At 39.3% G+C, this 27837-nt stretch overlaps 1 protein-coding gene across 2 annotated transcripts in view; it reads left to right on the top strand.

Annotated features, from left to right (window-relative positions):
- Positions 1–18193: 18193 nt before the first annotated feature.
- Positions 18194–27837, top strand: part of TMEM182 (transmembrane protein 182) — a 186827-nt gene continuing 177183 nt past the window's right edge. The window contains exons 1-3 of one of the 2 annotated variants that reach the window (XM_047781326.1): positions 18194–18537; positions 18776–18875; positions 20557–20655. In XM_047781326.1, the coding sequence (XP_047637282.1) occupies positions 18406–18537; positions 18776–18875; positions 20557–20655 (331 nt within the window). In that variant the 5' untranslated portion in view covers positions 18194–18405. The remainder of the gene's footprint in view (positions 18538–18775; positions 18876–20556; positions 20656–27837) is intronic. The other variant, XM_047781327.1, reaches the window with a different exon arrangement.

Raw genomic sequence — 27837 nt, 5'->3', positions numbered from 1 at the left:
CCCGACGCGCGCCGGCCCCGCCTCCGGCGGAAGCGAGCGGTTGCGCCTGCGCAAAACCGGGCGCTGAGGGCGGCTGTGTCGGGGATATGGTTCCGTCTCCGCTGTCAGCCTGTGACCGCGGGTTCGCGCCCAGGGCGGGGAGGGAGACGTGTGTGACCGACGCTGTCAGTTTTGTGATGGTGATGGTGACGTTCTGCGTTTCCAGGGGGTAAAGAACCCGCTGTCGTTGCCATTGGAGAGCTGGAGGGAATTGTGATAAGCTTCACCGCTGAAGTGGTAGGGGGTGGGCCGAGGTGCTCCCTGGCTTCAGCTGGAAGACACGCAGACTGAGGGCCCTAGACGGCTGCGACTGACCAGGAGAATTCTTTGGGCCCTTTGCTTGTTCGAAACACAGGAGGAAGTAGTGTAGACGAGCCTCCTGGAGCTGTGAGGATTCTGTAGATGCTACCTGAGCACTTTCCTTGGGGCTGCGACGTGAGCTCAATTCTAGAACACTCCTTGCCCATCTTGGCACCTTTGAACTGCCTGGTCTTGATGGCTTTTGATCCCAAGAAGTGGAACTTCTGCCAGTGAGCCCAACAAAGTTTCTCTTGAATTAGGACATGAGACTATCACCTGCACCTTTGGGCTTCCCTGTGCCCCCGAAACCATCAGGAAGCAAAAGGGGTCCCTCTCCTGGCTGGCCTGACTGACGGATCCTGATTAGTGAGGAGAAACTGGGCGGTGGTTGTACATTGGGGTGAGGAAGGACTCTGTGTGGAAGATTCCAGAAACAGAGAGACAAAAGAAGATAGGACTATGGAAAACTAGTTCCTGAATGATTCTTCATGAAATCATGAAGATTTTCATCCTCACATGAGGTAAAGAACCTTGACCAGCTGATGTTTAGGCTGAGGGCAGGTGAAGGAAGAAGTAGGTTCCCCCCCCAACCCAAAAAAGAAAAAAAATTAACTTCTGGCATCAGTCTCTTATTATTCCTATAATAGCTATTTCCAGCATTAAGTTAATTAAGGGATATGTAGTTTCAAGCTTCATTTAAAGACTTATGAAGTTTATATGTTAATTCTCATGCCTTCATCAATTTGCATTAGGTCATTAACATTACTGTTTCTGAAATTTCTAGAAAAGTTTTCTTTTTGGTAAAGAACCTTAGCCTTAAGAAGAGAGAGAGAGAGCAAAAGAAGGAAGCCTTAGTGACCAGCTATGACCTTGGACCCAGTTACTAGAAGTTAGGACTAGAAACTCTGCATGTTTTTCTTTTGTTACACCTGTGGGTATTTGCGTATGCTAACTGTTTTCTTCTGTCATCTTCCAAGTCTAAATACAGGTAATTGGAGCTTAACTCTGCAATTTAGTCTTTGGGTAACAGAAAATTTAGTAAGATATTGTATACGAGTCATCTCTACAGCCAAAGTTAGTGCAACGACTGTTGAGACTTTTTCCATTTGTTAGGTGGAAAAATGGAATTGTTTTATGGAAATTGAAATGTGACTAGAAAGATGCACAGCCAAAGAATGAAAACCGAGTAGCCAAAGAATGGTCTGTGTCAGTTAACAGTTTATTGCTGTCAGCTCCAAATACACACCATATTGCCCTACTGTGTGATCCTGGAGCTGAACCCTTTTAACACATCTCTTTTGCTAGTTGGCATGATGTTAAACTGTCTGTAGACGGTGATGAGAGACACTGCATGAGGAAGTGTCCTCCAGTCTAGTGTGTGTTGCTCTCTTTTGCTTCTCTGATGTGTGGCAGCCATAAGAGTGTGAGACATCTAATGGTTCTTAACCCTCAGCAAGTTTCTTTGGAACCCATTCAGGTGACTAGTTCCACTGGGCATCCCATCTGGCTTCCAGGTGAACCTCCCAAGGGCTTTAGTGAGTAATTTCCCAGCCATTTGCTCAGGCACCTCATTGGTGGCTTCCCAGTGAATTTCATCCGTGTCTTGGATGAATGGGATAGGCAAGAAGCATGTATAAAGATATCCATATTTTCTAGGAAGATATAAAGCTGTTTTTATCCATAAACTACATGGTCATGTATGTAGAAAATACTAAAGAATTTACAAAAAAATCTAAAACTAATTAAGTTCAGTGGGACTGCAGAATACAAGATCAATATACAAATTATAATTTACTTAACATATATTACAATAAACAATTAGACATTGGAGTTTAAAACTCATTTTGCTAACTTAAAGATGAAATAGGGCTACATTTGACCAACAAATGTGCAAAGAGGCAATCCTCTTTGGATCTATTAATGTTTCTTGAGGGTATGTCAAGACGGAGCCTCTAACCATTCTTTTATTTGTGCCATTTTCTCTAGGGCTGATTACACAAGCGGTAACTTTGAAAGATGTAACATATCCTCACTGGTTTACTTATAGCTTAAAAAAGTGATAGATATTGCAAGCTCAGTGTTCCTCACTTGACAGGAAAAACCACTATAGGTACTGAATCCATGTAGGGCAACAGCATCACTCCAATGGGGTGTGGAGGCAAGAGAAACAGATGCAAACATGCTGATATTTGTGCCGCTTCTTATGTTATGAGTAATAAAGCCTTTAGTTTCTGACACAGGCCTCTCATGTCCTCTGCTGGCATCTATGAAACTGTGGTAAGCTAACTTAATTTTTAAATGTGGTAAGATCAAATTAAAGCCTCAATAAAGACCTGACCATCGAAACTTACGGTGTTGCTGAGAGATTTGAAAATACCTAAATAAATAGAGAGAGAGACGTACTATGATCATGAACTGGAAGACAGTATGTTATTGAGATAAGCATTCTCATTTAGGGTATACCGCATTGAGATACAACTACTCATTATTTGAATGGCTACAGATGAAAAGAATATACCAAGAATTGGTGGGATATGGAACAGTGATTCTAGTGGGATTGTATAATGCCACTGTCCCTTTGAAAAGATGTTGGAAATTTCTTAGAAAGTTAAACAGTTAAACATACACCTACCATATGACCAGCGGTTATACTCTGAGATATTTACCCAAGAGATATGAGAGCATACGTGCAGACAAGGTTTTGTACAAAAATATTCATATAAGCTTTGTTTTCAGTAGCCCTAAACTGGAGACAGTCTATCAACAGGTGAATTGGAAAACAAATAGTTTTCTACTACTTAGCGATGAAAATAAAGGACTGTAAGAATTCGTATAATTCTACGTGGGTGAATCTCCAAATAATTGTGTTGTCTGAGGAAGCCAGATGAAGAGGAATAAATATTGTATCATTCCACTGGTATAAAGATTTTAGAGAACTCTGATTTCAGTTGCAATATGGAGAGAGCTTCGAAGTTGCAACTCTCCCACTTAAAATAAGGAAAAAAGACAGAAAATTGAAAACCAGTAACTTTTCACAGATCCATCAGATGATGGACGTCGCAGGGCAACCTGTCACTTGGAAATCTGGAAAGAGTAATACAGGAAATTACAGTCAAATCTGCTTAATGGCCATAGAATTTCCTGGAACCAGTAACCAGTAGGAACACTTCCATGGTAATTTGATAATTTCTAGAGGCTGAGTGTGGACTAGCATGAGATTTAAACATTTTGGGGGAGTATTAGGCACACCTCTACTTTCATAGTAATTACCACCAGAAACCATCAGATTCTTATGGTCAATATTCAGGTAAAGTCTCCAAATGTTTCCAGCAGGGAGAGGAGAAAAATAAGGCTTTCAAAATACATCCAGGGGAAATTAGCTATTTTGAAATACACTCAGGATATTCTCCATAAAAGAGGTCTGTCCTCCAGGGAAACTTCTTTACCAGAGTCTTAATGTGACCTGGGAAAAGGATAATTAGATCACTTCAGAATCCTGTAACATTTTTGTCTTGCACAACAGGAGTGGGAAAACACCAACAAGTGCTTCTGGAAGTCACAATCCAAGGACTCAAACCCATAAAACACTGAAATTTAATCATAAGGTTATAAAAATTTTCCCTTTCCCCGTTCTTTATAAAAATATTAACAGGGCTCTTATAATACAGTAAATTATAGCTGAGAAGATGTAAGACAGACCCTATTTAGGAATGAGTTTCTAGGAAAGTCCAAAACAGCAGGGAGGGAAAGAAGGGGGAACAAGAGGAAACTGGGACCTCTGGCACTGACAGCTATGAAAATATTAAAGGCAGTTAAAGACAGTACAGCTCCAACCACACTAATGTAAATCCTCACTCTAAAAGCCCAAGCACCTGATACATACGTGTAAATACATGTCTGGTTTTCAGAAAAAAATTATAATCTTTTTTTATAAGAAAAACAGTTTAAGAGATAAAATAGGCGTCAGAATCAGACTCAGATATGACACATCTTGGAATGATCAAATAAGGAATTCAAACTATGATTAATATGTTAAGAGCTCTAATGGAAAGTAGACAACATGTAAGAACAGAGTAATGCAAGCAGAAATGATATATCTGAGAAAGAATCAAAAAGAAAAGATAGAAATCAAGATCGCTGTAATAGAAATGAAGATTGCCTCAGATAAGCTCATCAGTGTATTGGATTCAGCCAAGGAAAAAATCATTGAGATTGAAGATAAGTCAATAGAAAAATCCCAAACTGAAAAGGAAAGAAAAAATAATGAAAAAAAATCATAATATTGAAGAACCATGGGATAATTTTAATAGGTATAAGCTATGCATAATTGGAATACCAGAAGGAGAAGGAAGGGAGAACAATTATTTGAAGTAAAAATGGCCTCAGATTTTCCAAAATTAATGGCAGACACCATACCCACAGGTATAGGAAGCTCGGAGAACAATAAGTAGCATAACCACAATTCCTAGATGAGACGTTATAGTCAAAATGCAGAAAGTAAAAGAACAATCAGCATTCAACTGTATCTAACTGACAATTTTGAAATACTTCATCTATCATCGGCAGAGTGCCCATTCCTGTCAAGATTACATTAATCACATACTGGGTCATAAAACAGACATTAACAAATTTTAATAAAATGAAACAATATAAAGTATTTTCTCAGAGTTCCCGTTGTGGTGCAGCAGAAACAAATCTGACAAGGAACCATGAGGTTGTGGGTTCTATCTCTGGCCTCGCTCAATGGGTTAAGGATCTGGAGTTGCTGTGACTGTGGCATAGGCCAGCAGCTGTAACTCTGAATAGACCCTTAGCCTGGGAACCTGCATATGCCATGGGCACGGCCCTAAAAAGAAAAAAAGTAAAAAAGTATTCTCTCAGACCCCAATGGAATTACACTAAAATTTGGAAACAGAAGGTAGCTAGAATACTCAGAAATACCTGGAGATTAATAACACAGTTCTAAAGAGTCAAAGATGAACTCACCAGATAAATTTTAAAATATTATCAACTGAATGAAAATACAACTTATCAAAATTCTCAGATGCAACAGATGTGGCTCTTGGAAGTTTATAGCATTGAATGCATGTATCAGAGATAAGAAGGATCTAAATCAATAATCTATGCTTCCATTTCAGGAAACTTGAGAACAATTTTATTTATTTATTTTTTGTTTGAAACAAGTTTCTGATCTATATCACACTCTTTCTTCCTGAAGAACTTCCTTTAACATTTTTTTATCATGTTTGCTGGCAATGAATTGCCCCTGTTTTTACTGTGTGACTAGGCTAGTGTATAGAATTCTGGAATGATATGTGTGTTTTTTCTTCATTCAATTCTTAAATGATTTTACCCTGTTGTCTTCATCCTTGTATATTATCTAATGATAAGTCTGCTGTATTCTGCAGGAAATTTGTCTTTTTTTCCCCTCTGGTTGCCCCTAATATTTTAACTTTTTTTTTTTTGATATTCAACAGTTTGAATATGATAGGCCTACTTTTTTTTTTCTATTTTGGTATTAATCCAGGTTTATATTTTCTGAGTTTTTTTTTAACCTGTTATTTGTTGTGTCTCTAATATTTCTTCAAATATTTCTTTTGCCCCATTTTCTGTCTTGTACTTCTGGAACTTCAGTGATACAACAGTTATGATCTAATGCTGTTACCCGTTAGATCTTGAATGATGTGTTAGGTTTATTTTTTTTCTTTCACTTTTTTTTTCTCTTTGCATTTAAGTTTGGATACTTTCTACTGATCTGTCTTCAGGCTTACTGATTCTTTCCTTGCCTATGTCTATTCTGCTGATGTAATTGTCAATGAGAATCTCCATCTCTGTTGTTGTGGTTTGATATCTAAAATTTGCATTTGATTTTTTTCTTATAGATTACATCTCTCTGCTGAAGATGCCTATCACGTCTTAAAAGTTGTCTACCTTTTCCAATGTAATCTTAGATGTATATATCATAATTAATTCTGTTGTTTGTTACTTTCAACATCTGTGTCATATCTGGGGTTTGGCTGTGATGATTGCTTTGTCTCTTCAAACTGTGTTTTTTTTTAAACATTATTGAGATATATTTCACATGCTACACAATTGACTTATTTAGCATGTACAATTCAGTAGCTTTAAAAATATTCACAGAGTTGTGCAACCATCACCAAAAATAAATTTTAGAGTATTTTAATCACTCCAGAAAGAAAACCTGCACATCCTAGGCATTTCTTTCCAAACCCCTAGCCCTCCTCTGCTTTAGTCAACTACTGATGTACTATCAACCTCTATATATTTGTTTATTCTGGGTATTTCAGAACACATGGAATTATACAATATGTGTTCCTCTGTAACTGGCTTTTTTCTCTAGCATAAAGCATTCTGTGGTTTACTCATATTGCAGCATGGATGCCAAATAACCTTCATTATGTGGGTATGCCGCTTATTATTTATTCCTTCATCAGTTGATGGACATTTGGGTTGTTTCCAGTTTGGGGATATTATGATTAATGCCACTATGAACATTTGTGTACAAGTTGTTGTGTAAATATGCTTTCATTTCTCTCAAAGTGGTGCTTCTGGGTTATATGGTAACTCTGCGTTTAAACATTGAAGTTAGAAAACATCCAACTGTTTTCTAAAGTGGCTCTACTATTTTATATTCCTGCTGGCAATGTAGGAGGGCTCTGATTTCTACACATCGTCATCAATGCTTATTATCTAACGAGTGTGTGGGTAGGATATTTCCCAAAGACTAATGATACTGAGCATCTTTTCATGTACTTAGGGGTCATTTGTATATCTTCTTTGGAGAAATGTCTATTTAAATACTTTGCCCATTTCTAAACTGATTATTTTTTTATTATTGAGTTGTAAGAGTTCTTTATATATTCTAGATACAAGTCCTTTATCAGAGATATAATTTGCAAATATTTCTCCCATTCTGAAACTTATCCTTTCACTTTCTTGATAGTATCCATTAATGAGCAAAAGTTAATTTTGGTATTGATCAGTTTATCTAAATTTTTATTGCTTGTGCTTCTGCTGTGATATCTAAGAACTCATTACCTAATTCATGATCATGGATAGTTTTACCCATGTTTTCTTCTAAGAGTTTTATAGTTTCAGCTCTTACATTTAGGCCTGTGATCTATTATAAATTATTATTATTTTTGTATATTTTGTGAGATATGGAGGGAGTGGGCTATGGCTAAAATGTCAAGGACTCTTGCTGTACATATCAAAATTTAAGTATATTTTTTAAATTAATAATTCTTCATTTGCTATTTGTCTCTAGGACAATTTCCTTAGACTTAAAATGGTCAGTTTTTGTTGTTGTTTGTTTGTTTGTTTGTTTGGGGATGCACTCACAGCATAGGGAGTTTCCCAAGCTAGGGGTCAAATCGGAGCTGTAGCCACTGGCCTACACTACAGTCACGACACCACCAGATCAGAGGCAGTAGGTGTGTGACCTACACCACAGCTCACGGCAATGCCAGATCCTTAACCCACTGTGTGAGGCCAGGGATTTAACCTGCATCCTCATGGAAGCTAGTTAGATTTGTTTCTGTTGAGCCATGATGGGAACTCCCGAATGTTCAGATATTTAAAATAGGTTTCACAAGTTATACTTGTTTCACTGGGGAATGGATCCATGGAACCATCCAGGCTACCGTTCTGGAAGTAGAACTCAAACTGGTTTTTCTTGCTTTTCACATGTCCTGTCATATTTTGTTGAAGGCTCGGCATGTTTTATAGGAAGGTGGATAGTGAGATCATACTATTACATATATGTACACACACTCTCCTGCTGCTGGTCCTTCAGTGGGAGGATGTCTGGTCAGGAGTGGTCTGAAATTGGAGGTTGTCGTTGCCATTGCTATCCTCGGTGCCCCATAGGCTTGATGTTGCTCTAGTGCAGTGTTTCTCAGCTGAGGGTGATTTTGCCTCCTGGGGTATGTGTGACACTGCCTGGGGTGTATGTGACACTGCCTGGGATGTTTTTGGATTTGGGGTCCTACTACCAGCATCTAGTGAGTAGAGACTAGAGATGCTGCTGAATATCCGACAACTCACGGGGCAGCACCCCGCCCTCCGCGACAGAATTATCCATTACCTAATGTCCATAGTGCTGAAGCTAGGAAGCACTGCTCTAACACTGCCTTATGTTTAAGGTGTGAGCTAGCTTGCTAGAGCATTTTTCATTGTATCTGCTCCCAACTTTGCTTTGGGTCTTCCCTCTGCACTGTACCTCAGAGACACTCTTTCTCTTGCAGTTCTTGGTATTTTCCACTGTTATTTGCACTTGACCCCTGTGAGCATGTTGGTGGTTGGCCCCGGGGGCATGTTCTCTGAGAGCTATGTCTCAACCAGGCACTGTCCTAGATAGGCACTGTGAGTCTGTGAACCCGAGTCTTTGGGATGCGGCCTTAACAAGTGCTTGCACCATCCCACCACTTTCAGCTGTTGTGCCGGGCCTGGCATTATTCCAGCTCTTCTCTTAGGGACAGAGCTGCTCTTTTTTTTTTTTTTTTTTAGACTTTATTATTTAGAACATTTAGGTTCATAGAAATATTGAGCATAAAGTACAGAGAGTTCTCATATATCCTCTGCCTCCACACACACAGCCTCCCTGATTATCAGCATCCTGCCACACAGTGGAATAGTCAGTTATCTTACACTGATCCGTCATGTCATTATCCCCCAAATCCATAGTTAGCTCTAGGGTTCACTTCTGGTATTTCACATTCTGTGAGTTTGGACAAATGTGTAATGGCATGTATCCATCATTATGGATTCATCCAGAGTAGTTTCACTGCTCTAAAAATTCTGTGTGTTCTGTCCATATTCCTGTTTCCCCCTCAGGGAAGGAAGTTCCTCCTTCCTTCCTTCCTTTCTTCATCCCTTTCTTTGTGGTTTTATTAACTTGTCTTGCTCAGTTACAAAGGATTTCCATCAGTGCCCTAAGGTGGCGGTTTTGTGGCCCTTCCCTGTGCAGTGCAGACGAAGGCATTTGTTTCATAGGGGAGATGGGTGCGGAGTTTGGCAGTGGCTGCTTTTCTGCTCCCCCAGCCAATACCAAGATGGAAAACCATTCTCCCCAGTCTTCTCTGTAAGCCCCTGGTATGGTTTGTGGAGAAAAAGTAACTTGATGCCAATCTCCTTTTACTGGTAACGGCAATCTCTGCTAACCATACTTGGCCCATATTGATTCATTAGAATTTTTAGCTGAATATTCTTAGGAATTTATATACCGGCCATTTCGCATTTTCCACTGTTAAGTTAGCAAATGCTTGGGTCCTTTTTCTTCCTACAACACAGTTGTTTTTCTTCAGAAAGATGGTTGATTGTTTACCTGAAACCTCAATTCTCCCATGGAATCAAGAAATGTCATAAATTTGGAGTTTGTGTAACCTTTTACTTGCCGAAGAGGTGACAGACAAAGTGCTTTCTCCAGCTCTCTCAACTCCAAGATGAAAATGGAAGCCCTATTACTTTGTTCACATTGTCATACTGCTTTGACAACTGAAGCTGAACTGAGATCTGCCTAGAGCATCTAACTCCTGACTTTGTTTCCATGTTCTGGGGTGACACGTTAGGGCCCCACCCTGTGCCCTTGTTTCATCTTAATTACCTCCTAATGCTCCGAACTCCAAATACAGTCACATATGGATTTGGGCAGCACACAAATCAGACCATAGGAAGAAGCTCTGCCGTGGACAGATTTCTTGTTGATGAAATGGGGGAAACCACAGCAGAGGCTATTGCAGTGACTTACTCTGGAGGTTAAATGAGTTAATAAGCCCAAAGCACTTAGAAAGGTGCTCAGGAAAGTGGGTACTCTGTAAGTGCTAGGTGTTGTAATTTTGTTGCTGTTGTCATTTTTGTTACTTAACTTTTTTGCTTTGAGTACCCTGATGGGTTCTAATTTTCAAGTGATTCTAATTTTCGCATCACCACATGTGTGATGAAGTTAATCGGAATTTAAGGGACTTGGCTGAGCAGTGCGTGAAGAGAAGGTACAGCACCTGCTGTAATCCGGATTCTTCTGACTGTATTTTTCACACCAACACTACACCAGCTATTTTCCCTCCACAGAGACCTGGGGACACTAAGGTCACACAGATGTGTCTCCCCACCCCCATTTTCTCATGAATTGATTGTCTTTTCTTGGGTGGAGGGGCACCTGAACTGGCTCACAGACTCTGGGCTCATTGGAGCCTTTTACAAGTCCCTCCTCGGAAAAGTCATTGGGATGGAGATTAAAAAGCCCATCTTCATCTTTACAGATAAAGGAGCCAGTGGCAAAGGTATTGGAGGGGAACAACATATCCCAAGCATAAGGGTAAATAAAAATATCTTTTTCTAAATTAAGTCATGCACACCAGATTCATGCAATGTGCTTGCATGAAAAGGGGAACCTTTTCATTCACAAGGCTTCTGGTATATGGAGTATAATGTGTACACTCAGAAAAAAATACAACAGAGGGATGAGTAAATTACATCTAAATTACAGTCATTAATTGTGTATTTATTTATATAATAGGTACAGTCCTATAAATTACTTAATTTTCATTTCTGCTCTCATGTATCAAAAAATTTCCCAGGAGTTCCCATCTGGCTCAGTGGAGATTAATCTGATTAGTATCCATGAGGACACAGGTTTGATCCCTGGCCTCTCTCATTGTGTTAAGGACCCAGCGTTGCTGTGGCTGTGGTGTAGGCTGGCAGCTGCAACTCCAATTCAACTCCTAGCCTGGGAACCTACACATGCCGCTGGTGTGGACCTAAAAAAAAAAAAAAAAAAAAAAAAGGAAGAAAAAATAATTTCCCCTTTAGTCCCCAGTTTTGATTCTGAAATGTTTTATTGTGTGTTGACTGCAATTGAAGGTAGGATTTAAAAAAATAAGTTCAAAGTTTTTTTGCCCCTTTCAAGAGTTAATGAACTTACATGTACCAAAATAGTTCTGTATGGAATTGAACTTGGAACAGGCATTGGACTGCTTTTCAAAGTGAAGGATATTTTTGTAATATAACTCCCTTTCTGTGAGTCACTTGTATAAGTAGGTCTCAGTTGAATTGGGTGTAAACTGCCTACATTAATGAGGTGAATGAGCCAGTGGACCCTGATACGGTTGTGTTCAATGTAAGCTGTTCATCAGGACCTTGGTACTTTGATGGCATCATTGTAGTTGAGGCTTTTCAGCATGAGCTCCTGTGAAAATTGCAAATGCTTATGCCTACAATATTTGTGTGATATAAAGATCCCAACAAAGGACCATAGCTTACCATGGGATGCAGATTTTACCTATGACCAGCAGATGGCAGTGTTCAACCCAATTTAATTCAGCTCAGTAAGATTGCTATTTGGTAAGCTAAGTATTTACTGAGCACCTATGTAAAGCATTATACTAGATGTTAGGGATGTAGCAGTAAACAGAAACAGAAACTCTTAGAACTCATCCCCTTAGAGTTTATTTGTTGTTCCTGTACTATGTGTGAGATGAGAAGGCCTGTGAATAATCTCTTGAAATCTCACAGATTGTGGTCCTGTTGGCATATTGTTAGATGGGGGAGGTAGCAGGGAGAATGATAAACAAGAACCTAGACCCATAATACACAATGGAGATTAAAAAGGTTGTTAGAGTCACAAAGACATATAGTAATGGTTCATGGGCAGTAAAAATGTGTTTCAATAATGATCATAGGGAAACAGTTGATTGTAGGATCATCGCTTGGACTATTATCTTGCATCTAGGACTATAGGACCACAATCCCTTATTTGTAACGGGCCAGGTGTATTCAGAACTCAGAATTTTGGGAGTTTTGGAAAAGTAGAAATATGCATATATTGCATATTACCTAACTCCCCTAGTGGAACCTGGTGGGCCTTGTCCTCAAATACATGCACGCATGTGCAGTCAGCTGTGTGAGAATTAACACTAGAGTTCATATGGATCCTCGTGCCAGTCAGGTTTGCTTTGCCAGAAGCTTTTCAGAGATTCTGAGTATTGGAATCGCAGATAAGTATTATAGATTTATAATATACTCTTATAAGACAAAAAAGAATCTACCCTAAAATCTCCACACCCAAAAAATTCAAGTTTTCTGAAAGTTTGATTTCTATATTCGTTTACCCAGCTATTCAGCACTTTTGTGTGCCCAGTATTGCCGTTTTTGTATTTTTTTTAAATCTAAAGTAAACCAGAATTCATTTTGTTTTGAGAATGAGTGGATAGTTTCATTAGATATTTTGAGATAATTAAGCCTATTGCAGTATCAGGACTGGGAATTATGACCTCTTGCAAAAAAAATGATATGTTCCTTATCACTCACAAGTTAAATATGACCAGGGATTTCTGCTAAGTTTCAGTATATTTACCAAGAGAAAACACCGTTAACTAAAAAAAAAAAAAAAAAAAAAAAAAAAAAAAAAAAAAAAAAATCAGCCAAAATAGGCAAAGCCTTCCATTGTTTATGGTCATCTAGGCTTTTGTTGTCAAGTTTTATTGAGGGAGAAATTTGCCACACTACCTTGGAATGCTAATGATCTTTGTATCCTCCAGATTTCAAAAGATTGAATTTTTTTTTTAGTTTGAAAATTTAAATTAAAAACATTTTTACCACAATTTCTCTCAATGCTAAGGCACACTAAAAGGGGTACTATTTCCAGAAAGTCAGGATGATCACCAAATGAAATTATGACGGAAATAACCAGGATGAGGGGGAAGAAGTCAGGGGTGATCAGAAAATTCAAGAATCTTTCAGGACAGAAAAATAGAATCAAACCAGATACATTGTGCCTTCTAATAACTGATTTCACAAAATGTCTGTGTTTGTTTGCTTTATCGTGGAATCTTTATTGTTGTTCTCAAAAGTATTTGAAACTGCTTCCATAAACATGGAAAATAATAGGTTAAAAAGTGTGTGAGCAAGAAAGTCAGGGGCACACAGAAAAGAAACTAAGGAAACTAAGTTTGGGAGGGAAGCAGGAAGCTGGGACATCACCTTTTTTACAATTGCCTCCAAGCCTTCTATGTACAAAATGAAGAGAGAAATACCTTCAGGGCCATGAGAATATACATTCACTGAGGTCACAAAGCATGTTTTATTCATTGTCGCAGTTCTAGGACACAGCACTCTGTCTTAGAACAGGCAAGTGATATGTATTTGGTAAATGAAATAAGAAGTGTAGTGTCTCTAAGATTAAAAATAACAGTCTTGCTTTGTGGAAACAGCATTTTTTAGCATCCAGAAATTTCCTCCTGATCTTCATAATGGGACACCGTAGGTGTAGGGACCCATATCCCCAGGAACGCGAAGGATAATGGGGCAAATTTTCCATAGGACTTTCGTTTGTCCATTCATTTTTAAATTAATGTATTCATTGAACAGAATTTCTTGACCCATTTTTGCAAGACACAGGAATTCACAACTGTCTAGAAGAGCTGGAGTGTAATTAAATAAATATGAGAACGTGGTCTAGGTTGTCTAACACAGTCTCCTGGGAGAGCGCTGATGGCACCGCAACACCCAGAAGAACATACCCCTCACAGTAGGTAACGGTGAATGTTTGCCAAATAGGTTAACCAAGAGGTCGTTAGATGGGTGGAAGAGAAGGGCCTCCTAATTGGAGAGAAGCAGAACAGACCAAGATCTGGGGAGCTCACTGGGAGGGAGGATGGTGTGTTCGGGTGTGAAGAGGGCTGGGGACACTTGGTGTCCCAGCCAGTCTGTTGAAATAAAGCTGAGTCAGAAGATGCTCATGAATATTCATTACTATTATTCACTTCTTTCTGACCATTAAGGTCTTCCACAGGTTTGAACCTGAGACACCACTAATGCTTGTGTCCTTGCAGATTCATTTTAACAGTCATGCTAACACAAAATAGATTCGGTATTCACAAAGGAATGAACACAGACAGCAGTAATGGACTTATTCTGTAGACTTAGTGGGAGTTGATGTTGGTGCTTCAGTATGTCTGTCTCCCCTTATTTCTTGGTCTTTCGCTAGAAAAGAGTCTGGAGAGGGAGAAGATCCAATGTCTGAATTTGTAAAGGGATCACAAGAACACAGCAGCTGGTTAACTATCGCCCAGAGTAGAGACAGTGTTTCAAGCTGCTGAGAGAACTTGGGGAAGAGATACTGGATGACTATTGGGAATATTTTAGGGATCATGGAAAGTTAAGTGTCTCCAATGATAGGGAAGTGTGGGTCTGATTTTCTAAGGAAGCAAGATATTTTTTAACCCCTAGATGGTAATTTCTGTTTCATTTCTCAGAGTCTACTAAGGCTTTTTAAAAAAGATGGTTCGTGAGCATCTGCAGAGGAAGCAAAGACTTGCTAAGATCCTTTTCTCCAAGTTTCACCAAGAACAGGTCAGATCAGGGCGCTTCTGGGATGGATTGCCACTTGGATTGCTCAGGAGGCCATGTATTTGCATCATGGCCAAGAATCCTAATACAAATGGATTTTTATTTTAGTGCCTCTTGTGTGTCAAGCACTATGATAATCATCGGGGATAATTGAGCTAAAAGAGATCAGTTCTATGATGACAGAAGTAGTTGGTGGTGTTTTTCTCAAATCGATGCCCATGAGTGAATGGTTGGAAGCATTTAGATTGGTTACATTAATAGCTGCTTTGATAAATGTACATTTCTATAGTGATGCTTATACATTTTTGGATAAACCAAAAATGGTGAAAAAAAAACATTATTAGTTGATGGACCTTGTCCAGAAAGACGTGTGCATGTGTGTGCGCGTGTGTGCACGTGCAAGACTAAGACCAAAATGGGTCTGAGTTGTAGCAATAACAAAATCCTACACTCTTTTCTACTTATTTTAAAAATCTAGTTGTTTCTCAATGTGTGTTAAAGATTTAGTATTAATGCATAGATTCCTACTATATGTAATTAAGATGTAAATTAAAATAAATAAAACCTTCCTAAAAAGATTTTTCAGTTCCCGTCATGGCTCAGTGGAAACAAATCTGACTAGCATCCATAAGGATGCAGGTTCAATCCCTGGCCTTGCTCAGTGGGCTAAGGATCCGGCGTTGCCATGAGCTGTGGTGTAGGTTGCAGACGTGGCTCTGATCTGGCATTGCTATGGCTGTGCTGTAGGCCAGCAGCTACAGTACCGATTGATTCGACCTCTGTCTAGCCTGGGAACCTCCTTATGGTGCGAGTGTGGCCCCAAAAAGGCAAAAAAAAAAAAAAGATTTCTCTTCTCCAAACAACAGCTTTGTCACCTACGATAAAACTGCACAACCACACCCACAGTGATCTTGGAAGGGGGTTTGTGGATAAGCAGGAGAATGTGTCTGGAGTGGCCAGATGCTCATTATTACAACCTCTATGCACCCATTCTAATGAATCCTACTAGCGCACGAGCTTCTTGAGGTCAGAGCCCATGTATCTGATAAACGGCCTGGACCCTCAGAAGTCGTTAATAAGTCCTTCTTGAAGATGGATTCCCCCCCCAAAAAACCCTTAATTTGATCTTATGTAAATTATTCCAAATAATCATCCCAAAGGTGGACTTGTTTGGAAGTCCACCTAAAAGATGTTTTATAGCATCTTTATTAGTTTCCTATTGCTGCTGTAACAATGTAACAAATTAACACAAAGCTAGTGGCTTAAAACAATACAAATTCACTATCCTGCTGTTCCAGAGGTCAGAAATCCCCAAGCCAAGGTGTTGGTAGAGCTGCATTCCCACCTCACGGCTCCTGGCTATTTTCTTTCATCTTCCATTCTCTAGAAGCTGCCTACATTCCTTGGCTTGTGGCTTCTTTCCTTCATCTTTAAACTGGCAACTCTCTGAACCTTTTTCTGTAGTCACAGTTCTTTCTCTGACTACTGTCACAAAAGATTCTCTACTTTTCTTTGAAGGATCTAATCACACAATCTAATCTGTATAATCCAGGCAATTACTATGTAAGTGAACAAATTCACAGAGTATGTGGTGAAGTTTAGGATTAGGGTGTGGACATCTCTGGGGGCCCATTATTCTGCTTATCACAGCATCCAAATAAGAAAGGTGGTGGCATTAACTTCGTTAGACTATACCCAGAATATTTTACTATTCCTCACTTTGATCAAGTATTTAAAAATTGTAGAACTGCAAGGGGATTTGGAGTTGTTTAAAGGAATGGGATGTTTAGCTCAGAAAAATTAAGACCTATATTAAGGGGTGGAGTGGAGGTTGCAGTTTGAGGAGGCACAAGATGATTGCTTCTTCAAAATATCAGAAGGTTCCATTGTATGATAGAAAGTTTAAGTGTGCTGTACGATCTCAGAGAACAGAATATCACTAGTACAGGAACTTTTAGGAAAGCAACTAGGGGCAGAAATTAAGGCAGACCTGTGGCTAATGCTGATATCCTTAATGCCACAGGCAGAAAATGGCATAGCTTGTTGATATGTGGTGTCTTTTTTTTTTTTTTTTGGTCTTTTTTTTTTGCCATTTCCTGGGCCGCTCCAGCGGCATATGGAGGTTCCCAGGCTATGGGTCGAATTGGAGCTGTAGCTACCAGCCTACGCCAGAGCCACAGCAACGCGGGATCTGCCACGTCTGTGACCTACACCACAGCTCAGGGCAACGCTGGACCATTAACCCACTGAGCAAGGGCAGGGATCGAACCCGCAACCTCATGGTTCCTAGTTGGATTCGTTAACCACTGGGCCACGATGGGAACTCCCCGATATGTGGTGTCTTATCAAGGAGATTTGAGCATTAGATGAGAAATCGGCTCAGATGTTCTCATTTAACCCTCACAGTTATTGATTTTGTGACTTAGAATTCCCTTCATGACCCTTGGGCACCTCTGATTGCATGTAGCTGGAGCTGGCCAAGGCCCTACATCCTTACTAAGGAAGGAGCCATCTTCTTGCCGTCACTAAATTTTGTGTCTAGGGATCCATCCCATGTCAAACAAAAGTGGTGAAAGAAGCTGGTAGGGTTCAGATGCTCTTCAGAAGATGCAGTGACCCACGCTATACTAAGAATATTAAAAAAATATAGCCATGGGAATAGTGCATGTTTTTAAATATTACACAAGTACTTAAAATTATTCTTTGGGATATTTAGACATGGAGAGAAAACAAAGAAATGAGCTATAGAAATGAAGCATGAAAAAAGTGTAGATTCACTGCTATTCAGACCCACATTGTGAGGAAGTTAAATATTTTAAATGAAGGAAACAAAAGAAAAGTAGACCATATTATTTCACCCTAATCCAGAAAATAATATATTTATGAGACTTTTTTCCCCACAAGTCCACCTTTGGAATGATTATTTGGAATAACTTGTACAAGATACGGGAGCTGCTATATAAAGTTCTGTTTTTATGACAATAGTTTATGCTACATAAAGGTACTTTTTCTACTTTAAATAGTTTCTGTTACCATATTTTGATCTGTTAAATACACTTATGAATATCTACGTTATAAACCTGAACTATACTCACTGTTTCGTTAGATCCTTTGACCCACTAATTGTTTTATATCCCCAAAATATCTAAAAGGAATTAAGAAATTAATTATGACCTCAATTGTATTCAGGAAAGGTCTTTGTGGTTCTCTGTCTTCAAAGAGAGTCTTAAGTGTGTTTGGGGTTGAAATGGTCTTTCTGGATGAAGAGGAACTTATTTAGACACTTAAGACTTTGGGCCAATACTGTCAGTGACTTCATACCATTCCGTTTTCTTTCCACTTCTATGGATTACCCAGCAGCAGGAATGATCATTCCGGCCAGTTCCCAGTACTCCCCTCCACAGTCAGGGGAAGGTCAGCTAATTTTGGATCCCCCTGGGAGAGAGACAGCTCCTCAATCAGTATCCTAAAATAGCCAGCCATTCTCAGCTGCTGGGCTGGAGGCCCTCCAGGAGAGAGCAGAGGGAGCTCAGATCCCCCAGCAGGTGCGAGTGAGAAGCCACCGAAACTTGAGCTAGGAGAGGCTGCTCAAGAAGATTCTGCCTACTCCGAAATCTTTATGCTTTTTTGTTGAGGAGCTAGGTGTCTGCTGTTTTTTTGTTTCCTTAATTGATTTCAAGGGAAACTCGTGAATTGAAAATGAGACTAAATATCGCCATCTTCTTTGGGGCTCTCTTTGGTGCTTTGGGGGTTTTACTCTTTTTGGTGTCTTTTGGATCAGATTATTGGCTTCTTGTGACTGAAGTGGGGAAGTGCTCAGGTGAACAGAATGTGCGTTTCTTTTTCAAAATATTGCCGTACTTGCTAGTGATGAGGACAGCCTTATGTATCCTCTTGAAATCCAAAAATAGTAGTGGAATGTCTATTTCTTCATGGAAGAGATATGTAGAAAGCTGTGGATCATTATTACTTGGGAAAAATGCAATGCTTTAAAATCTTCCTGGATGGAATTAACTTAGATTATGTTCCTTGTGTTGATGGCAAGTTGCTTCATTTGTGTTCTGTGCAGATAGAAAATGTCACTTTCCACCATGAAGGATTCTTCTGGAGATGTTGGTTTAATGGAATTGTAGAAGAGAATGATTCCAATATCTGGCAGTTCTGGTACAGTAAGTGCATTTCAGCTTTATTTCCCTGTTTGGCTTTAAAATAAAAATGACAAAAATAAAATAAAATAAAAAAATAAAAATGAATAGCTTGAATAGTTTCTTATTTGGTGCATGTCACTTACAAAGTAGGATTAGATTCTTTCAGAACCTCAATAGGATCTCTTCCAAAGATTCATGAAATGATTCCTTTTCAGGAGGTAGAGATGGCTATAGGAATAAATATTTTATTTTCTGACATAAAATAGGAGTCTGAATATTTTTGGCAAAATTGAATAACCTGCCGTTTATTTGCTCATGTTTAAAATACACCAACCTTAAACAAAACAGATATTATCTGTATTTTATCAAGGGTCAATTATTGCTGTATTGCAAATAGAAGTTTTAATTTTTTTTGTCCACAAACCCTTGAAATCCCAAATTCAAAAATCCAGAATTAGAAGATGTATTATTTTATGTGAATAGCTTCAAAGTAAAAAAAAAAAAAAATTTATAGTGAAACAATTATCAGCAGTGGCAGATGAAAGCTTGCTCTCTTTGGGCTTAAATCAAGTTTGTGGGCAGGAAATAAATGCTTTGCTTTTGATGTTTCCATTCTCTCATAGAAACTTTAAGTTTCTTTTTTGAAGTAGAATAGCTCCTTAAAAATATGATGCATTCTTTCAACTGTATTTCCTATATTGTGTTAGTCTTTGAAAATCAATTCATTGAAAATAGCTAGGCTTTATCTAATTGCATCCAACAATGAAAGGACTGTTTATTATCTTCATGCTTATTGTGGGTTGAAATTGTTAGTCTTGCTATCAAAGTACTCCTGTGATAAATCAAAATATGGTATTTATACAATAGTTAAGATTATGGAATATATCATAAAAATATGAGATCGCAGAAGACAAGCCAACGGTAAATGGGCATATGTAAGAGGAACATAGTAATGATGAAATGGCATTTTGAGAGAACTATTTCATAGACTATCTGATTGTCATTTGGGAGGTGAGAATAAGCATGCCACCTGCCAATGAAAATTAATTTAGACTTTGGTAAAGTAGAGTAAGTCAAATTCTGAAAGAGGGAGATTTTTGCCAAGACGTAGAAAAGGAAAGAATATTTTATTCCTTAAGGGGTATATAATGCAATCTTCAAGTTTTCAAAAAACATTAAAGTTCTTTTTCGTGCTTTCTTCAAATGCTAAAAAATGTACTCAAATTATTAACTTGTATGTGCTATCATCTGCATCTTTTCCCTAAAATACAATATAGAAAAACATTTTATATAAATGAGAGTCAATCAAGCTTAAATCTAAGTTTATTAGACCTTTAAACAATTATTTTTGGAACACCTGCCATGTGCTAGGCATTATATTAGGAACTGAAAGATGTGGTTGTGAAAAATAAATGAAATCTGGTGCTTTCAATTTTACAGTGATTTTAAGGGCATTCTCTCTACTGAATTAGGTCATGAGCTACATGTTTTAGATGAATCCACTTTAGGTCTCCTGTGCTTTTCCATATAAGGTTTTTAAGGAAATCATCCTCCCTTACCCAGTAATTCTCTGAATTTATTGATATAACCAGTAGTTTTATTATGCTTGTGTACCCCCAGGTCCAGTATTTCTCATCTATTAGGAACAAGTCTTCACTCAGCTTCTTGATAACCAATACGTTTGCTTTGCTTTCCTTCCTAGCCAATCAGCCACCATCCAAGAACTGCACCCACGCTTACCTGTCACCATATCCCTTCATGAGAGGTGAGCACAACGCCACCTCCTACGACTCTGCAGTGAGTAAGTACCTCTGTCCTCAGATGCCTTTGATGGGGCCCTGTCTTTCTGGAAGTTGCTGCCAGGACAGTTAAACAAGGCATTAAACATCTATCATTTCAACAAGTTTTTGATACCAATATGCTATATTTAAAATAATAAGTCACTTTTAATTTTTTTAAATTTTATTTTTTGCTTTTTAGGGCCTCACCCATGGCATATGGAGGTTCCCAGGCTAGGGGTTGAATCAGAGCTGTAGCTGCTGGCCTACAACCAGAGCCACAGCAACAGGGGATCTGAGCCGTGTCTGTGATCTACACCACAGCTCACGGCAATGCTGGACCCTTAACCCACTGAGCGAGGCCAGGGATTGAACCCTTATCCTCTTGGGCACTCCCAAGATGTTCCTTTTAAAACACCATTTATAATTCTAATAAAGTACGTTGCCTTTAAAGTAAAACATTGCAACTTGATGGGTATTTATAAAGATAAAATTTTAAAAGTGTGTTTTCTGATATGAAAATAGTGGTGTTCATCAGAAAGAATTGCTCCCAAAGGGTTTAGTTGATATAAAGCTAGTCTTACAATGGAAAATATTATAATACACACCCTAATTTTAAAATATTTTTTGCAACTATTGCACGTAAGAATATAATTATGCTACTGTACTTCTGCAGAACCACTGACCTTCATTTTGTGTGATACACCACAGAGGAGAGAGAGTCAGGTATCCCTCACTAGAGTCATGATTACCTTGCTTCTTTCATGTTTTCATTCTATTATTCTATAGAAAGTACAAAAACTTAGTTTCTGTAGAAAGTACACAATATATAATACACAAATCTAATGTATAGAAAATGCATAAGTGCAATATGTCAACTATATTCCCAGCTGGCTTCATAAGGTTTTTATAAATAGTGTTTATCCTAACCCTAGAAAATAAGAGTTAGTATAGCATTTACCAATGTCATGAATAGAATCCCCAAATACCCGTTTTTCAGAGAATGCCTGATATACTGAATGTTCTTAATAAATGTGTATTATTCAAGATCATTCTCCAGAGAATCAGTAATCAGTAAGAGTTTGTGTGTGTGTGCGCGCGCATGCATGCAGAGAGTGGGAGACTGAGCGTGACTGGGGGAGAGGAGAGGTTCTAAGGAACTGGCTCTTCCTGTTGTGGAGGCTGGCGAGTCTGGAATCTGTGGGGCAAGCCTGCAGATGGAAACTTGCATAAGAGACGAGGTTGCAGTCCTGACCCTGAAGGCTGGAAACTCCGGGTCTAGGGTGCAGTCTTGGGGAGAGTTCCTTCTTCAGGAAACCTGTCTTTGCTCTTAACCCTTTACTTCGTCTTTATTCCCCTCTCCACTATGGAGGGTAATTGACTGTATAGTCTGCTGATTGTAAGTGCTAATCTCATCTAAAAAATGTCTTTTCATCTAGACCATGGTTTGATCAAACGACTGGGCACCATAGTCTAACCAGGCTGACAACTGAAATTAATCACAGAACTTAGTGAATTTGTACATCATTCATCCATTTTTTCGTCTTTCTTTAAAATATATATTTCCAGACATTATCAGGTTGTTTCGAGTTTGTCAAAGGATGCAGCATCTGCTTTTATCACATCATTAACATGATCTTTTGTGGAGCAGGTGTGGAGTCTGGATAGATGAAGAGGTGAGCTGACCTGCAGCTCTCCTTGTCCACCAAGCACCTTGCTTGTGTTCAGAGGGACTGTGGCTTTTGGCCTCAAAAATGTGTGCAGTGCAGATGCTCTTTGCCTTCAGAAAAATCGTGTGAGGCATCTCATTCACGTTTCCCAGACCCTCTTCCATCATGTGTGACGTGGCCCCCTGATAGAGGAGAGACAGCATAGGAGGAGTGGGATAAACCATTTATATTACAGAAAGTTACCAAAAGTTATATCACAAAATGTTGTGAAAACGGTGCCCCTTCCTGGTCATTCTTTCCAGAGCATTCGGTATTGTTGTAGTTGGTATTCATATGTTGATGCCCTGTGATCAGATGTATACCATAGGTGCCATATATTTAAAAATGACCCTACAGGGCTGAAAGGTTTGCACCTCAAGGAGAACCTGAAAAACAAGGTAACATTATCTGTACCTAATAATTATGATGGAGATAAATAGTAAATTCATGTCAGAAAAATTACACTGCAATTACATTTAGGATTATTATGTGGCATTACATATAATTACTGTGTCATTTTCTGGATCTAGTGACAAAACCGTATTCTATTTTTTAAAATTGTCAAACTCCCCTGTGGCACATATATTGTAATACACTTATTTACTCCCAGCAACTTTATCAAAGACTTTCAGTAAAAATGACTGACATGGGAAGAGGTATGTCCTACAACAGAAATAGTGTATGCAAGTGTCCCTTATTTTCACACTATGGTACAGTGATGTCTGACATATTTGAGTGATTATTTTATTGGTCTCTTTATTTAGTAAAAGGACATAGATTTCGTTAAAAAATATTCCACCTGATGGAAAGTGTGTGTTTCCTAGTTAATGAGGCCACGTAGACTTCACTAGACTCGGAGCTTTGGTTTCATAGCTTCATGATTATCAGATGCTATACATGTGCCAACTTATCTTGGGTCAATTCAAAATGTTGTTTGTAAAATTGGATGTATTGTGGCCTGGGAAATTATTGGTAAAATGGCTTTGTATTCTCCTGAGTTTTTACAGTTAGTCAATATTGAAATCACTGAAAATGATGCAGTGGTGAGTGATTTTTCTGGAAACAATATTTTGGAATTATTGGACTTTACTGATGAAATTATTCTTTTTCATGATAAGGAGACTGAGACTCAGAGAAACCATGTGGTCCTGTCTTCAAACAGCTGATCCCTGGCAGAAGAAATGCAAATGCAGGTCTCCGGGTTTTGTTTATTAATAATCATGTAAACTACAGTGAACAAAAAGGCTGATTTTAGTTCTTACTATTAAATCTTTTTAAGTACAGGTCTTTTAGTTGGATCTCAATGAAAGGGTGAATTAAGCTTTTGTTGGCGTTTTCTGCCTTTCTATCTGATCCTGACTGGTGTATACAGTCTGGTTTAATTCCTTGTTCCCTTTATTTTTGTTTTAATCTCAAAACACATATTCTCAAATCCATTTATGCTCAAATCTGATTATTTGGATGGTTGCCCAGGTCTGGAGACAGTGATCTAATTCTCAGCATTGTTTTCTGAGGTAGGATCGTGTACTTTGAAGTCCATTAAACAGGTTCATTACTTTTGATATCTGTCAGCATTTATATTTTCTGGTTTGTTTCATGCTTAAATTCCATCACAGTTCATTAATTTCATAAGTTTGGTGATAATGTACTGAACATAGATTAATTTTCAAGGTAACTCAGCCCTCAAGTGAATCGGTCATTTCTTTCTGCCGCCTCCATAGTTTTGACCACACCCGTCAGAGAGCTCCTTGAACTTAACTGTGATTGTGTGTTTATTCAGTCTCTTCATTATTTATTTATTTACTTACTTATTGCTTTTTAGGGCTGCACCCGAGGCATATGGAATTTCCCAGGCTAGGGGTCGAATTGAAGCCACAGCTGCCAGCCTACACCACGGCCACAGCAACACAAGATCCAAGCTGTGTCTGTGACCTACACCACAGCTCATGGCAACGCTGGACCCTTAACCCACTGAGCAAGACCAGGGATCAAACCCGCAACCTCATGGATCCTAGTCATATTCATTAACCGATGAGCCACGAAGGGAACTCTAGTTTCTTCATTATTTATTGCAACTCCCACAGGCACAGAATATAATTTCATATTTATATCACCAGGATTTCAATATTTGTATGGAATGGCAATGCAAAAATTACAGTTTGTGTTTTCATCCATAAATTATTTTAACTTTATTTTTTCCAAGTGGAAAATTTTCAGAACTAAATTTCACAGTTGGCTTTCTTCTGAAGCAGAATACATAGATGCTGAGTTGAAATAAACATACATACACAGGCCTGTGAGTTTCTTCAAGTTCCTCAGAATCAGTATTTTTCCTCTTGACTCAGGGCCCTTGTATGTGCCATCCTACCTCCCCAAATGCTGGAGCCCTCTTCCCTGACCCCTCCTCCCTGCATTTCCTTAACAAAGCAGGTTTATTCAGGAGCTAGTTTAAACTTCAGTTTCCTAAGGAAGCCCTTCTTGCTGGCCCCATACCCCACTAATGCTTGGAGGAGACCAGGTTCTTCTTTATAACACCCATGAACTGTGAGCTAGTACAACTAGGAACACTTGGTAGGGAGGACAGAAATATGAGAATCAGGAGGTGGGGGCATGTTTTGTAGTGGATTTAGTTTGGACTTAGACATTACATTTGGGTTGCTGGTGGAGTACCAGTTTGAAATAATTCAGCAAGTAGCCTCGATGTGTAGAACTGACAATTAAATCCAAACACGTTAATTAGCACAATGGGAAATTGCGGAGATGGTTTTTGATATTGGATATAATCTTTAAGAAAAAATGTCATAGGGAAAAAGGTGGTAAAACGTCAGTTATACTTAAGAGAAGGAAAGAAGCAAGGAGCGTCCAGTTAGGAGAGAGAGAAGCATTGAGGAGCAAGCCAACAGGCAGGCTGATGTGTTGTCAGAGGAGCTGGGGTAGAGTCTTGAGAGAGGCACGGTGGTTGGTCCTCGATGCCGTGCAGAGTGAATGAGAATGAGAAGGGAACAAAGAGCAGCTGGATAATACCCTGATGATGCCAAAGTTCTGGGGGTCCCTGGTAGCTCCCTTCCCACCAAGGGCCATAAAGAGGCCCTTAACGGCAGCTCTTCTGTGATATAAACCCACAGGCCCTGCTGGGTTGGTCTGAGACTTCCAGACCTTCTGCTCTGTGTCCCACTTCTGCCCATGACCTATCTCCTTGGGTCGAACCTGAGGGCCCTGCCCCTTTTGGTGGCAATGCCTTTCCTCTCCAGGGAGGGAGTCATTCCATTTTCCTGACATTCTGTCACCTGATCCTCCTAAAAGCCAAGTCCTACCCCAGGTTTCCTCTTCCTCTTTGCCTGAGAGAGCTCAGAAAGCAGCCTCCTCCTAAAGGGGCTGATGGGAATGAAACCTCCCTCCAGGTGTCTGGCTCTTGGCGAGGGTCCTATGGGCGTTACGAGCTGGGCTTCAGCCAGAGTCTGCATTCACTCTCTGGGGCCAGGACTTCCTACCTCTGCTCTCCCCCCAAATTCACTGCACTCATTTGTGAAAGGAAGAGAAGTGTAGTATCAACCTCATACAGTTGTTAAAATGAAGACAGAATAATACAAATGCTTAGCATAGTGGTTGCCATGTAGCCGGTATTCAATAAATGTCAGTTATTCTTAGGATGCTATGCCAATTTAGAACACTAAAAATAAGTCATGCCTAAGGCACGTCAGTTCATCCTAGATTCTCCCTAGTAGAATGCTTCTTGCTCTCTGAGTGTGTGTGGGGGTGTGTGTGTATGGGGGGCGGTGTGTGGGTATGTGTGTGGGTGTGGATGTATGGCCATATAAGCATTTGGCAGTTTCTGGCAAAGAGTAAGGGCTTCATAAATAATGCTCATTATCATGATCTGCATCATCTTAGTACATGATAGTTAATATTACCATCCACACTGGCCAAGATTTGCTACTATTTATACGATAATATTGATTACAATGTGCTCAACAGGAGTTTCCTTCATGGCTCAGTGGTTAACTAACCCGACTAGGATCCCTGAGGATGTGGGTTCGATCCCCAGCCTTGCTCAATAGGTCAGGGATCTGGCGTTGCCATGAGCTATGGTGTAGATCTCAGATGTGGCTCAGATCCTGTTTTGCTGTGGCTGTGGTGAAGGCCGGCAGCTATAGCTTTGATTCGACCCCTAGCCTGGGAATTTCCATATGCCGAGAGTACAGTCCTAAAAAGCAGAAAAATAACATTAAAAAAATTACTCAACAAATACTGTGTGCCATTCACTGTTCTAGGTTCTGGGGAATAGCAGTGAACAAACTAGATGGAAACCCCTGCCCTGGGGGGTGCCAATCTAGTGAGGGGGACAGACACAGCAACATAAATAAGCCAGTTTTATAGTAGGTTGGAAGGTGACTAGTGTCCAGTGAAACAGAAGACATAGGAAGCGGCTGGAGACTAAGGGGCCTGGGGTGGTGAAGGTTGGGGAGAGATGAGCTCTATTACATGACCAGGAAGCATGCCTTGGAAAAAGTGGCCTGGAGGGGAGAATTGTAGGAAGTGAGGGCATGGACTTGGTGATATCCAGAGGAAGAGTGTTCTAGATAGTGTGGGGACCAGAGATTGCATACTCTGAGATGAGGGAGGGCAAATGGAGGAGGAGTTAGACCTGATTTATAGTATAGGGAATCTGCAGATGCTGCATTATTAACAGATGTACACACTGGGAAGGAATTAGGGAGCCCAGTTGGGAGGTTTGCTATGTTCCAGATACCAGGATATCCAGATACCAGGATATTAGAAGGTGAAAATGGGCTTGATTCTAGTATAGTCCTATAAAGTTATTTAACAATCAGCAAGGAAATCTATCAAATGGATACCACCTGTAAACAAACCAAAGCAGACTAAACCAAAGTGAGACAAAAAAGTGAATGACCAGGCTGCTACATAACTTAAGACATCAGACCTGAATTTCATTTTTTTCCTTTTTTAATCTTTTTAAATTATTTTATTTTATATTTTATTTTATTTTTTATTTTATTTTAATCTTTTTAGGGCTGCATCCATGGCATATGGAAGTTCCCAGGCTGTGAGTCCAGTTGGAGCTGTAGCTACTGGCCTACGCCACAGCAACGTGGGATCCGAGCCACATCTGCAACCACAGCTCACGGCAGTGCTAGATCCTTAACCCACTGAGCAAGGCCAGGGATAGAACCCGCAGCCTCATGGATACCAGTTGGGTTTGCTACCACTGAGCCATGACAGGAACTTCCCCTATTTTAATCTTTAAAAACTATTATAAAAAATTTTAGGTCTTCATGGAAATGAATAAAAGAGTAAAATAAACCCATGCATCGCTATTCCCCAGCTTCAATCATTATCAACATATTTTCTAACTGAAGTATTATTATTACTATGAGTTTTGCAAGTTCATCATATACTCTAGAGGAGTGCTTTATTTGAAATGTGTTTTCCAAATATTTTCTAATCTTCCACTTATCTTTTCATCACCTTAACAAG

The sequence above is a fragment of the Phacochoerus africanus genome, chromosome 5 (genome assembly GCF_016906955.1).
Source record: "Phacochoerus africanus isolate WHEZ1 chromosome 5, ROS_Pafr_v1, whole genome shotgun sequence".
NCBI classification, from domain to species: Eukaryota; Metazoa; Chordata; class Mammalia; order Artiodactyla; family Suidae; genus Phacochoerus; species Phacochoerus africanus.
This window is presented reverse-complemented; position numbering and strand designations above follow the sequence as displayed.